The sequence below is a fragment of the Mauremys reevesii genome, linkage group 5, assembly GCF_016161935.1.
Source record: "Mauremys reevesii isolate NIE-2019 linkage group 5, ASM1616193v1, whole genome shotgun sequence".
Classification (NCBI taxonomy): domain Eukaryota; kingdom Metazoa; phylum Chordata; order Testudines; family Geoemydidae; genus Mauremys; species Mauremys reevesii.
Window position 1 is genome coordinate 94,848,619 of NC_052627.1, and position 13,069 is coordinate 94,861,687.

The following is a 13,069-nucleotide window of genomic DNA, read 5'->3' on the forward strand; positions in this document are numbered from 1 at the left end:
CAAGTAACGCCTCCAAGAACAAGATAAAGGATATTACTAATTTTGAATACATCTGAAGAACTGAGAAAAATTGTAAGATGCATTATTTTCAGATAATGTTATATTTACACACAAAAAGATACGGAAAAGAACTGTATAAGGGACAAATCCAATTGAGTTCTTTTATCTTCCATCAACATACACCTTGAGGGAATAAATATCTGTCACAAGGGGGTAAATGAGGACCACGAAGCAGTGAAGCGGTGTCAGTCATTTAACTGTAACATGACTAGCACGCCAGAACGGGTTCTGCAAAGCTGACTGTTCTCTCCATATTACTCAAAAAACAAAACAAAGGTGATACCAGCAAGCCACAACCATACATTTCCTAAGCTCTTAACTATACATTACATATGTATATTCAAAGTGAAATCATTTTCTGCTAAACCTAGGGGGTTTTCTTTTCTGTTTATTGTGTTTAAGTAATATGCAGCATAGCTTCCTTGTATTATCTGATTACCATATTTAAAATATGGGTTATGGCTTAATTCAGCTCAACACTTCAACAGCAAAATTACTATTGAATAAATTGGAGGGGTTATTTATCTCTCCCTTCCGATTGCATACCATGCCAGCTGATAGTCTGTTGCATATGCATCCCTTTACTGTGCAAATATTAGGTCAATTTAAGGTTAAACTTGGATAGCTGAAGAATACGATGTAAACCAATGTGGTAGGTTAGGTCTCCAGTACAGATACTACTGTCAGTGTGATGATTAACTTCAAACATTAAAGTGTGTGAGTTTGAGCCAAGTCCATCTGTGCAGCAAGCACGTACAGCTCCTCCAATGAAAGATTTCCACAGAGATGCAGACACTGATATAGACATTTTTGCCAATGTTGCATTTGGCCTGTTTCTTCTTTTCAGGGGTGAGGAAAGAGATGGGATTATGGAGAAATACTTGCAAGCAATAAACCTATCAATCCAGTTGAAAAACAGCTGAATTTCAATTTAAAATTTTAGTTTTACTGTTTTCTATTCCCTCCTCCCACCCAGAAACGCTATTTCATTGGATTTCTCTGAGTTCTTTGCTGCCAAGGACCCTATTACATTTTTGCAACCAACAGCTCTTTTATTTTGTTTTCAATGGTGAATTAGCCATAGTATCACTGGATTCAGTTCACACTCCATTAAGGAAGAAATATAGTTAAAGCCTTTCTGTTCACTTCCACAGTTTCATAAAAAGCAGAGATTAATATGAACACAGCACATGGCTAAATTCAGTAACAGGAAAGTATGCAATTTATAAGGCTGCTCTGTCCCTCCCAGGTGACATAAATCCAACAGAAAGGAAAAATGGAATGGAAATTCCATTTGAAAGAAGAGTCTAGAGGGCTTGGGGGAAAAAAACAAGCATGCAAGGACACATAACAAATGAATTAAAGACAGCATTCTGTTACAGCTGGAATCCAGCACACATTACAGATGAGCCAAAACACACAGCGCCGTTCCTGACCACTGGTCACACCAGAGGTATTGTTTTAGTCAAATTTTCAGATGTTAATACTGGTGTCAGGCGTAGGTGGTGTAAGAAAACCAGTGACTATTTAGAATGGCACCACTTTTATCACAGAATCTATGGCCAACAATTGAAGGACTTTGCTGTGTAGATATCTACCATTTCATCCATCACCATCCACAGGCATTTCTGTGGCTACCAAGGCCAAGATCTACAGCAGAATTAAACAGAAGTAAAATTCATAACCATTGAAAACAGTGACTCAACATGAACAGCGAGACTTCTATTCAGAGATAGCTGTGGTGAGACACTGGTTTGTTTAGAGACAACACCATCAGCAATTAAAGCTGGGGTTCTCAAACTGGGGGTTAGGACCCCACAGGGGGTCACGAGGTTATTACAAACTGTCAGCCTCCACCCCAAACCCTGCTTTGCCTCCAGCATTTATAATGGTGTTAAATATGTAAAAAAGTGTTTTTCATTAAGGGGGGGGTCGCACACAGAGGCTTGCTATGTGAATGGGGTCACCAGTACAAAAGTTGGAGAACCACTGAATTAATGCATGTGTAGAATAGAGAAATTGAAAAGTTATCCTATATTATGAGTTTGGATACACTAGAGAGAAATATGTTGTGACTACAAACCAGGGAATGTTACACAAAGATTAAAGAATTGGTGAGGAGAAAACACAAGAGGAAGGTACTTTTTGTAAAGCAATAAATGTTAAAAATGTAACAAAATTGTTTCATATGACTTCATCTTTCCCCTTTCCCTCAATGCCCTGATTGTTCACCATAACAACGTACATTAAAGTTCTATGCATTGACCTCACATAAAATTTAATTCCTTATGTACCTTATGACAGATAATAGCGCACCACATTTATCCTGGGACTGTCATCAACCTGGAAATCAAAGATTTACTTAATCTATTGGACTTAATTCACAAGTCCTTAAAAGCAAACATAGTTCTGAAATATCTATGAGGTAACATGTAACTCCAAAAATATACAGTAATTTATGCAACAGTTCAGTGTTTAAAGCAAATCCCAGATACTAGCAGACAGGCAACTATGACTCTTAACAAGGTTTCTAGCAAGTTCCTGAAGATTACTTTGCCAAGTCAAACTTCCTAAGAAAATAATTTACTAAAAAGCCTGTTTTAAAGGGAACCGGTCTTTTTAACACAGTATGTTATCGTTCTCTTCCTTTCGGTGTATTAACTATGCACTCAGGCAGCTTTTGGGGAGATGTTTTCCTATTGCTAAACTTCACAAATATTGCAGAGCTGTGTACAATACATACATTGAAAAATAAATACTGCAGTATACAGACGTTTCTTCATTAGTGCTGAACCATGAGCCAAGATATGAGCAGAAGTTCAGCCCCTCGACTTTGTCTTGGCTATTTCCTACTATTATATTTGACTCTTTCACACAGACTCTGAAGTAAACGTCTAAATTCCTGTGGGGATAGTGCAAGGACCTGAAGTAAGGCTATAAACTCTGCTAAGCCCTGTCAAACTAAAGATAAGGCATAAACTTTTTTCTTTTCTCACAAAGTGACATTATTCAGGGACAAGGAGAAAAATCTGGACGTGAAAAACTTTTTCCAGAAATAATAGAGTGGTTACCATTGAAAAGTCAGCATTTATCCACAGTGGTGTCTGAAATAATCTAAATTTATGAAAATAATTAGGTAAGAAATATACGCGGTACTACGCAGTGGTATGAAATAACTATCGATACAAGTCAACTTTTAAAAACGGTGATCACTTACATATATCCGACAAAGTGGGTATTCACCCATGAAAGCTCATGCTCCAATACATTTGTTAGTCTATAAGGTGCCACAGGACTCTCTGCTGCTTTTACACTTACATATATTACACCAAATTGATTAAATTAACAGCAACTTGAACTCAGTAAAAAATTGTGGGTTTAATGAAATCACTAAATCTACTCTAAACCACTGCTCTTTTCATTATAAAAGTTTCATAATGTTAGCTGGGCTTCTATTTAGTGAAGCAAACAAAATACCTTTCCAGATGCCCATAGTTAAACACAAAGATGGAGTTTCTGGAAGATTGACAATGGTAACAACTGAAACTTGAATATCAATTCCTGGCTTGAAGATCCATGTTTCCAGAAGAAAGATCTTTTAAATGAAACACTCCATTACTATTAATGACATATTATTGGGGTATTCTGTACATTTGATTTTTTTGTAAGCAAAGCTATATTTTCATATTAACAAATAAAATACATTCTCATTCCTGCATATGCTTAATCAAATTTAGTATGTACTCAAACATTGTAGGTCCTAAGCTTAAAAGCAAGCCAACATTTTAATGTCCAAGTTCCATTTGGTTCTAGCAAAGCACAATTTAGGGGCTGCTGTTAACAGAAGCAGCAGCCACCCTGAATTTGGAAGCAAATTAAAATTATGCTTGACAGCTGTATTTTGAGCATATTTAGTCATGGTGATTGTCAAAATCCTATACTGTGAGCTCTCTGACTGGGCAGGGATTCTTTTGTCTTTGGATTACTTGTTTGTGTGGTGCCTAGTATAATGACACCCTGATAATAAAGATAAAGATAATAATAGGAGATATACCTATCTCCTAGAACTGGAAGGGACCTCAAAAGGTCATTGAGTCCAGTCCCCTGCCTTCACTAGCAGGACCAAGTACTGATTTTTGCCCCAGATCCCTAAGTGGTCCCCTCAAGGACTGAGCTCACAACCCTCGCTTTAGCAGGCCAATGCTCAAACTGCTGAGCTATCCCTGCCCCCTGCTCCCTGAATCCTTAGCTGCTACCACAATACAAAATAATACTTATCAGCATGGATGTTCTCCTAGTATGCACAGTATTTGTGAACGAATCATGAATTGCTCCTTATTAAGCCATGTGCTGAAGCCAATGATAACAGCTGAAGTTTCAGAGCATCCTGAGATGTAGCTATCTTTTATTAGTCCCTAAAGCCAAGACAGCTCGGTCAGTAGATAAAAGAGATTACCCACGCATAATATTTTCCACTACAAATTCTTATCTTCTGAGAAGCCATTAAAATGCTAAATAGAAGTATATGGGCAACAGCTGCTGCACGAGGAGTCCCCGGCACCAATCAGGATGTGCTTAGTACCACCTACCAAGATGGGCTGAAAGCCTAATACCAACAAGTTCTTTTGGACATAGTGTCCTCTTTGCTTTCTTCCCTTAGCAGACTCTCACCAAAAAATGCTAGGAGCACCTTGAGACTTAGCTCAACAAACAGCTTAGTTCAATTATGTACTGTACGGTCATGAAATTAATTTGACCATCTGCTCTTGGATATAGAAGCTAAGCAAAAAATAAATACTCCCAAGTATTCAGCATGGCAGCTATACTGAACTTTATCTCCAACTCTGAAAAAGCATCAAAAATTGGATGTTTTCCTCCAGGGCTGTACCAAATACTCATTATGTCAGCTAGGAAGTGTTTGCAACAGAAAGAACAGAGAATCGAGATTCATCAGACTTGAACAGCGACTGAAGTGTCTGAGCACTGATGCTCTGGAAGTGTGCAATCATGTGCAGAATTTTGTAACTGGATGCATGTTAAAGTGTTGTAAAACTTACCCTATTTTTCACCAAGTTCTTGTAAACCAGAGCTACAGTTTTAGGTGGAACCAGTCTCTGGAGTTCAAAATAAAATATGTTTCACTGAGAGTGGGAAAAATATTGACTTTCTAGAGGCCATTTCCACCCTAGTGTGCACGCACTGGGGTGAGTCATACATACTTCTTTCCAGTTCATTCACCCTAGTGACTATATACTATGTCAAGCCAACTGTAGCTTATATAATAAACAAGATCTCATGAAAAAGGAAGGAATGTCCCTCAGGTGCATCAGTCAGCTAGCTAAACAGTACAGCTGTTTCTGGACTACAGTGTTAGTATTCCAGATTTCTCCAGGCATGTGACATAGTAGAGTGTGGATAAAGAAAGAAAAAGTTATCCTCTACATCTTATAAACATACTTATGGTGTCTACTCATTAAAAATAATATTTTTAAAGTACTGACAACAGACTAAAGGCCTGATCCTCCTTCCAAGGAAGTCAATGGGTGTTTTGGAGCTGTGCACAGGATTTATAATTTACTCATCACGTTGGTATGCCATAGTGCTTACAAAGGACAGTTGGAGCAGGATTGGGTTACAAGTCAAAAGACAAGGGGACATTTATGAGGTTTTTGTTTTAAACAACTAATCCACATCACCGTAGACAGATGTACTCACTGTTAAATTCACTTTTGAGGGAGGGTTTTTTGGGGGGGGGTGTCTTTTTTCCCCTAGACTAGTATTTTTCTGTAGACATATTTAGAAAAACCAACGACAAAAGGCAAATAGATGCACAGAAATAGAAACATTATTTTCAAACAAGTGAAAAGTAACTCCCTGCATGAATAAGAGCCTAAAACCAGATGAAATTTTAAAATTTCAGGCAACAGGAGTTCAGCAATACACAGTGAAACAACAAAATACTATTTACATTATTCCTCCCACTACCATCAAGTTATCTGGGGCATTGTACAAGCAAATATTGAAAAAATTCCAACATAATACAATATCCAACCTCTTAAAACCTCTGAGTAAAGACCCAAGAATGGTATTTCTGAAAGTACCGTTGAAGTTAAAAATGTGCTTATAAAAAACTGAGGAGGGATAAAACAAGATGAATTTCAGAGGTGAGTAAGTGACATACTAGGGACCCTCACAGGAGAGTTATGATCACCTGCTGACTTCAGGCACCATGGTGAAATCCTAAAAAAGTGTGGATGGTGTGTAAACGTCTATGCAAGTCAATAATAGGCCCAAGGAGCAGGTCTCCAAGGCAAAGTTATGGTATTCACCAATAGCACAAACTTAGTCAATTGGACATCTTATAGGCATCCAATGTCCTCTTTTTTTCTTTAATTTAAGACCAGGTTAGGGTGACCAGACAGCAAAAGTGAAAAATCTGGACAGGGGGTGAGGGATAATAGAAGCCTATATAAGAAAAAGACCCAAAAATCGGGACTGTCCCTATAAAAACGGGACATCTGGTCACCCTAGACCAGGTAAATAAATCACCTTGTAATGAATGCATACACACACACACAAATGTTAAGTCACGTTTTTGTTTCTATATAGCTTAGCAATGTTTTAACATGAAAATTATGCAGGGGATCATTGCTTCAACCATCAAAAGGGGTTTAGTATATAATGTATATAAGTAACCTCCATTATTGCTGGGATTTACAGTCCTAAATCTACAAAGCAATTAGTGAAAGAACAGGCACCATAACTCACATGGGCATATCATAAGCCTAAAGGTTTTGCACCCATAGATAAATTTTTACTTTACCTGTAAAGTCAGTTTACAATCATTCTGCTGTGAACGTAATCTGCAGTTTGTAGTGTTTTGTGGTAACAGCAAATTAGAAACATTGACTTCCCCACCCCCTAAAAAGCCATCTTCTTCTTTTGAAAGGAAAGTTAATAGATTCTAAGGTCAGAAGGTACCACTGTGATCATCTATGCTGACCTCCTGTAGAGCACAGGTCACAGAACTTCCCCAAAATAAATCCCACAGCATATCTTTTAGAAGAACATCCAATCCTGATTTAAGAATGGTCAGTGATGAAGAATCCACCACGACCCTTGGTAAACTGTTCCAATGGTTAAGTCACCCTCGCTGTTAAAAATATACACCTAAATTCCAGTATGGATTTATCTAGCTTCAACTTTGAGGGACTGAATAGTGTTATACCTTTCTCCATTAGGCCGAAGAGCCTATTATTAAATACTTATTCCCCATGTAGGTACTTACAGACAGTAATCCTGCCATTCCTTAACCTTCTCTTTGGTAAAATAAACAGATTGAGCTCACTGAGTCTACCATTATAAGGAATGTTTCCTAATCTTTTGATCATTCTCGTGGCTCTTCTCTGAACCCTCTCCAATTTATCAACATCCTTCTTGAATTGTGGCACCTGAACTGGACACAGTATTGCATGCAGCAGAAGCATTCTTTATTCCAAGCTGTATACATTTAGCCATATTAAAACACATTATTGTTTGCTTGCTTGCGCCCAGTTCACCAAGCAATGTGATTGCTCTTAATCAGCGACCTGTCAATTTTGTAATTTACCACTCCCCCAGTTTGTGTGTCACATCCAAACGTTATTAATAATGATTTTATGGTTTCTTTCAAGTTACTGATAAAAATGTAAAATAGTGCAGGGCCAAAAACCAACCCCTGCGGGACCCCACTGGAAACAGATCCACTTAGTGACAATTCCCCATTTACAATTACATTTTGAGACCATCAGTTAGCCAGTTTTTAAACAATGTAATGTGTGGCATGTTAATTTTATATCGTTCTAATTTTTTTTATCAAAATGTTGTGCTGTACCAATGCCTTACAAAGGTTTAAGTATATTACCTCAACACTATTATTTTTATCAACCAAACTTGTAATCCCTTTTTAAAAAAATGATCTCAAGTTAGTTTGACAGGATCTGTTTTCCATAAACCAGTGTTGATTTGTAGTTATTACATTACCCTCCTTTAATTCTTTATTAACTGAGTCCCATATTAGCCACTCCATTATTTTTCCTGGGATCAATGTCAGGTTAACAGACTTATAATCACCCAGGTCATCCCATTTACCCCTTTTAAAAAGGGACACAACATTAGATTTCTGCCAGGCTTCTGAACCTTCCATGGTGCTCCAAAACTTATTGAAAAATCAACATTAATGGTCCAGCGATCTACTCAGTCAGTTCTTTTAAAATTCTTGGATGCAAGTTATCTGAACCTGCTGATTTAAAAATATGTCTAACTTTAGTAGCTTCTGTTTAACATCCTCCAGAGATGCTAGTGGGATGGAAAGAATGTCACCATCACCATATGACGAGACTATATCACTCGTTTTTCCACAAATGCAGAACAGAAATGTTTATTTAACTCTTCTGCTTTTTTGCACCATTTCCATCTAGTAATGGACCAATACCATTGCCAGAATTATTTTTGTTCCTAATATAGTTAACAAACTCCTTCTTATTGTCCTTAACTCTGTTGGTCATATATTTTCCCTTCGGTTCCTTGGCTTCCCTTATAAATTTTTGACAATTCCTAACTTCTGATCAACTTCCCCTTTCTTCTATTTGTTATAAATTTTTTTACAGTTGCCTTCACTTCCCTACTAGACGCCAGGTTGGTTTTTTTAGCCAGAATTCTATTACAAAATTAGTTATGCATTAAATGAGGAATCCAGGACAATTGTATTTTCATTCTTGAACGTTTAAATAATTTTGATGCATCAAATCTTTCTAAAACTGGCACCAGAAATCCAAAATACGTACTTCGGAATCACCACATTTAGCACCTGCCTAGAAGAGAGATACTAATAGGATTTGAGTTCTCCTGCCACCATAGAAGTAGTTAAGATTGGAATTCCTGCACTGGGACTGTCTGGGTTTAACAGGATAAAAGAGTTCATACTACTTTAGAATATATTACAGGATTAAAAGAATCACTGTCATAAAATTGGGATGTCAAGAGGAATATTGAAAGATTTATCTCAGTTTAAGATACTCACCAACCCTGCAATAGGGGTCGACAGTCTATTGATCTTTTTTACCAGTCCAGGCTTTATTGCATTCAGCAACCTGTCATGAGAAAGAAATATTTAAAAATTAGTTACAAAATATGAACAAAAAGCCTTTTGCCCAGCATGTAACTAACTAAATTACATCCCTGAAAGGGAAGAAACACCTATAAAAATCATTAACAGAGAATTAAATAAAATTTTGAAAATGTATAACTCTAGATCAGGTCAGTGTCTAAAAGCCCTTGATTAGCTTTGATCCAAATCAGGTCACCACACTCCACTTTTGGAGGACCAGACACAGCACCGTGGAGGACTGAGTGGGGAGGAAAAAATCAGGGTGCTTATAAAGGAGTGGGATGGAGAGGATAAAATGGCAGCTTCTTTATTGTAGGGGTAAGGAAAGGGAAAGGTCTGTGCCCCTCCAAGCAGCCAAAAAGGAGGCCCCGAACTTTTTGCATGTGCATTTGAGGTTGAATTATGACCCTGAAGTACTCTCACACACTTGGGGTGGTGATCTTCCCCCTCAAAAACTAAAAGGCAAATAAAATAACCCCAAGTATTTTTAAAACAAACAAACAAACAAACAAACATTCTAATGATTTGGGGGGCCCGATTCATGATTTTTTAATGCACAATGTCTACAATATTGCAGTTACCCACTCATTATTCACCAAACTTAGGGGAGCTGTGTGAAAACAACTTCACAGTTCTTCTCCATGAAACTCAAACAGGACATAACATTTGTAGCTCCATGGATCTAGGAGTAGGAAGCAGAGGTGTGTTGTTTAGATGTTGCTTGTAATTATTAGAACTGGGAGCACTGGCTGTTGGGAATCTGAAAGGACAGGAAACAGGAAGGAGGGTGGAGGAGTTGAGGAGGTAGAGAGAGTTACAGAGGGTGCAGCAGCAGCTTGGTAAAGAGGTTTCCACTTTATTTTTAAAGTCCTGTTGAAGTTTGTTAGTACCTTGCCTGGTTGAGAAACATTTTGGCGACGAGGATGGATCTTCTGCCTCTGAACCCACCTGAACCCTTTCTGCAAAGCCCAGGTGAGCCTCTAATTGCTTTTACTGCCTGGATCCATATGTTTCAGACTTATCTGCTTGCAACCAGTGCTACAGAGATGTCTGAAGTAAGAAAGCGTGCTCTGCTAATCCACTGCCTTGGAGCAGAAGGGCAGCGTATATTTTACACTTTTCCCCTTGCAGATGATAAATATGAGATTGCACTCACTGCATTAAGGAACTTTTTTGTGCCAAAAGTGAATGTAGTAGCTAATCGCTACAGATTTCACCAGCATAAGCAGAAACCAGGGGAGACTATAATGCAGTATATTGCTTCCCTGAGGGGTCTGATTATAACTTGTGACTTTGGGAATATGGCAGATGAGATGATTAGAGACCAACTCATTGAGAAAACAACCATGCTTCATGTAAGAAAACTCTTACTTCTAGAACCACAACTTAAACTAGAAAAAGCAATAACCATTGCTACTCAGACTGAGTCAGCTACAGCTGAAGCCAAAATAATGAGCAGGGATACAGGAGGCACAGTCCAGGCTGTGACTCCTTTGCAGAAAAGTTCACTATCGCTGCAGACAAACAATTGCAAGAGGAAAACTAATGAAAAGCCACTGAATCAGCAAATTCAAAATACAGTAAAAGCTTTCGCTGTGGGTCCTCACAACACCTTGCAAGCTACACAGAATGTCCAGCAAAAGTAGCTCGGTGCAATCATTGCAAAAAGATTGGGCATTTTGCTAAAGTATGTCGCAGTAGCCAGTTCAATCAACAGGTGCATGCTGTTACAATACCAGATGTTACTGTGCTGAGTGTGGACAAAACCACTACTGCACATATTCCAGAACACAAAGAGCACTGTAAACGTTTCCGCCATACCCTCAGGCAAATCACACTCTATTCAGCTAATGTTGGACACTGGCTCAGCAGTATCTATACTACCTGATTCCATCTATTTGCATTACTTTAAAGCTGTGCCTCTTACTGAACCCAAACTTCAGTTGGTGTGCTATTTGAAAAACCACATTCCAGTACATGGCTGCCTGCCAGCAATAGTTACTTTCAGTGATTGCTGTGTAACTGCAGAGTTCTACATTGTCCACAAAGGCGCTCCTATCCTTTGCAGAGATTTATTGGCTGCTTTAAATCTCAGGGTAGTTAATGGACGAATTGATCTTCCTCAGCAAAGCACTCTTGTGGTACACACACCAGTTTCAGCTGGGACCCAACATCGGGTTGAGGAGAAACTTGCCTGTGCTTATGGGTTTCTGCAGAAAGTTAAAATGCGGAATACTGTGATGCCTGTACGACAGAAATTACGGCGCTTACCATTTTCAGTCAAGGAAGCTGTTTCAGAGGAACTCAGAAAACTTGTTCAAAAGAATATTATTGAAGAGATTAACTCCTTGGAATGAGTTTCACCTATAGTAGTGACGCAGAAGAAGGGTGGAGGCATTCGCCTTTGTGTGGCCTTAAAGGAGCCAAATAAAGCTATTGTGATTGACAGCCATCCTCTTCCTCACATAGAAGAAGTATTTGCAGAACTCCGTGGAGCAAAGATGTTTTCTACTCTCGATTTGCAGAGCGCATACCACCAGGTTATGTTGCATGAAGATAGCAGAGACCTCACAGCATTTATTACACAAGGAACTATTTCGTTTTAAACGTGTTCCATACGGTCTCACATCAGCCCCAAGTGCCTTCCAAAAAAATCATGCAATTGATTCTGAAGAATCAACATGGAGTTCAGTGCTATTTGGATGATATTCTCATGTTTGGAAATACTACTGAGGAGCATGACAATAACCTTTAGTCTGTACTAAACTCCATCAGCAAAGCAGGCCTCAAGCTTAATAGGTCCAAATGCAAATTTAGACAAACTGAACTCTCCTTTCTGGAGCATACAATTTCACAGGCTGGACTAAAACCTGATCCAGATCATATCCTGGCAATTTCAAATGGTCCTCCTCCAACAGATTTGCAAACCTTACGTTCCTTCTTCGGTCTTACCTCCTGGTATGCAAAATTCATTCCCAGTTATGCTTCTGTCATTGAACCATTACGAGAATTACTACGGAGAAGTTCAACCTTACTGTGGACAACAGATGCACAAGCTAGTTTCGAAACAGGGAAAGACTTGATTGTACATAGTCCAGTACTTGCACTATTCAGTCCTGCATTGCCCACAATTGTAACTACTGAGGCTTCTGATTATGGACTTGGGGCTATCCTCATACAACTTCATGAGGACAACACAGAGAGGACTGTTGCATTTGCTTCAAGGACACGGAGTAATGCTGAGAGAAAATATTCTACAGTCGAAAAAGAAGCACTTGCTTGTGTCTGGGCTACTGAAAGATGGAGAACTTACCTGTGGGGCCGCACGTTCAAGTTGTGCACAGACCACCGCCCTTTGATGACGTTGCTCACCACAAAAGGACTGGGAAGAGCAGGATATCGTATTGCTAGGTGGTCTGCAAGACTACTCTCTTTCAATTATGAACTGGAATATAAACCTGGAAACAAAAATGTGGTAGCTGATTGCCTTTCTTGCCTGCCTTTGCCTTCACCAGATGGTCCACCGGAGGATGAGGATGTAGTAGTTGCGCTTATTACAAGTGCTCTTACTGCAGTTACAAGAGAACAATTTCAAGCTGCTTGTTCAGTGTGTCCAATTCAACAAAAACTATGGGAATTTCTGACAAAGAGATAGCCCAGGAACCCTAAAAAGCATGACCCAGTTTTGATGCCTTATTTTAGAGTTTGGGATGAACTTTCTTTGCTCGATGACTGTGTGCTACGAGGTGCACACCGGCTACTTGTGCCAAAAGAATTACAGTCAAAACTCACACACCTGGCACACTATACTCATCAAAGAATTGTCAGAACCAAATGACTATGGGATCTGTATTGGTGGCC

At 38.8% G+C, this 13,069-nt stretch overlaps 1 protein-coding gene across 8 annotated transcripts in view; it reads right to left on the bottom strand.

Annotated features, from left to right (window-relative positions):
- LIMCH1 (LIM and calponin homology domains 1) overlaps positions 1-13,069 on the bottom strand; it is a 285,276-nt gene that overhangs the window by 143,939 nt on the left and 128,268 nt on the right. For all 8 annotated transcript variants that reach the window (XM_039540391.1, XM_039540390.1, XM_039540392.1 and 5 more), the window contains exon 3: positions 9,122-9,191. In XM_039540391.1, the coding sequence (XP_039396325.1) occupies positions 9,122-9,191 (70 nt within the window). The remainder of the gene's footprint in view (positions 1-9,121; positions 9,192-13,069) is intronic.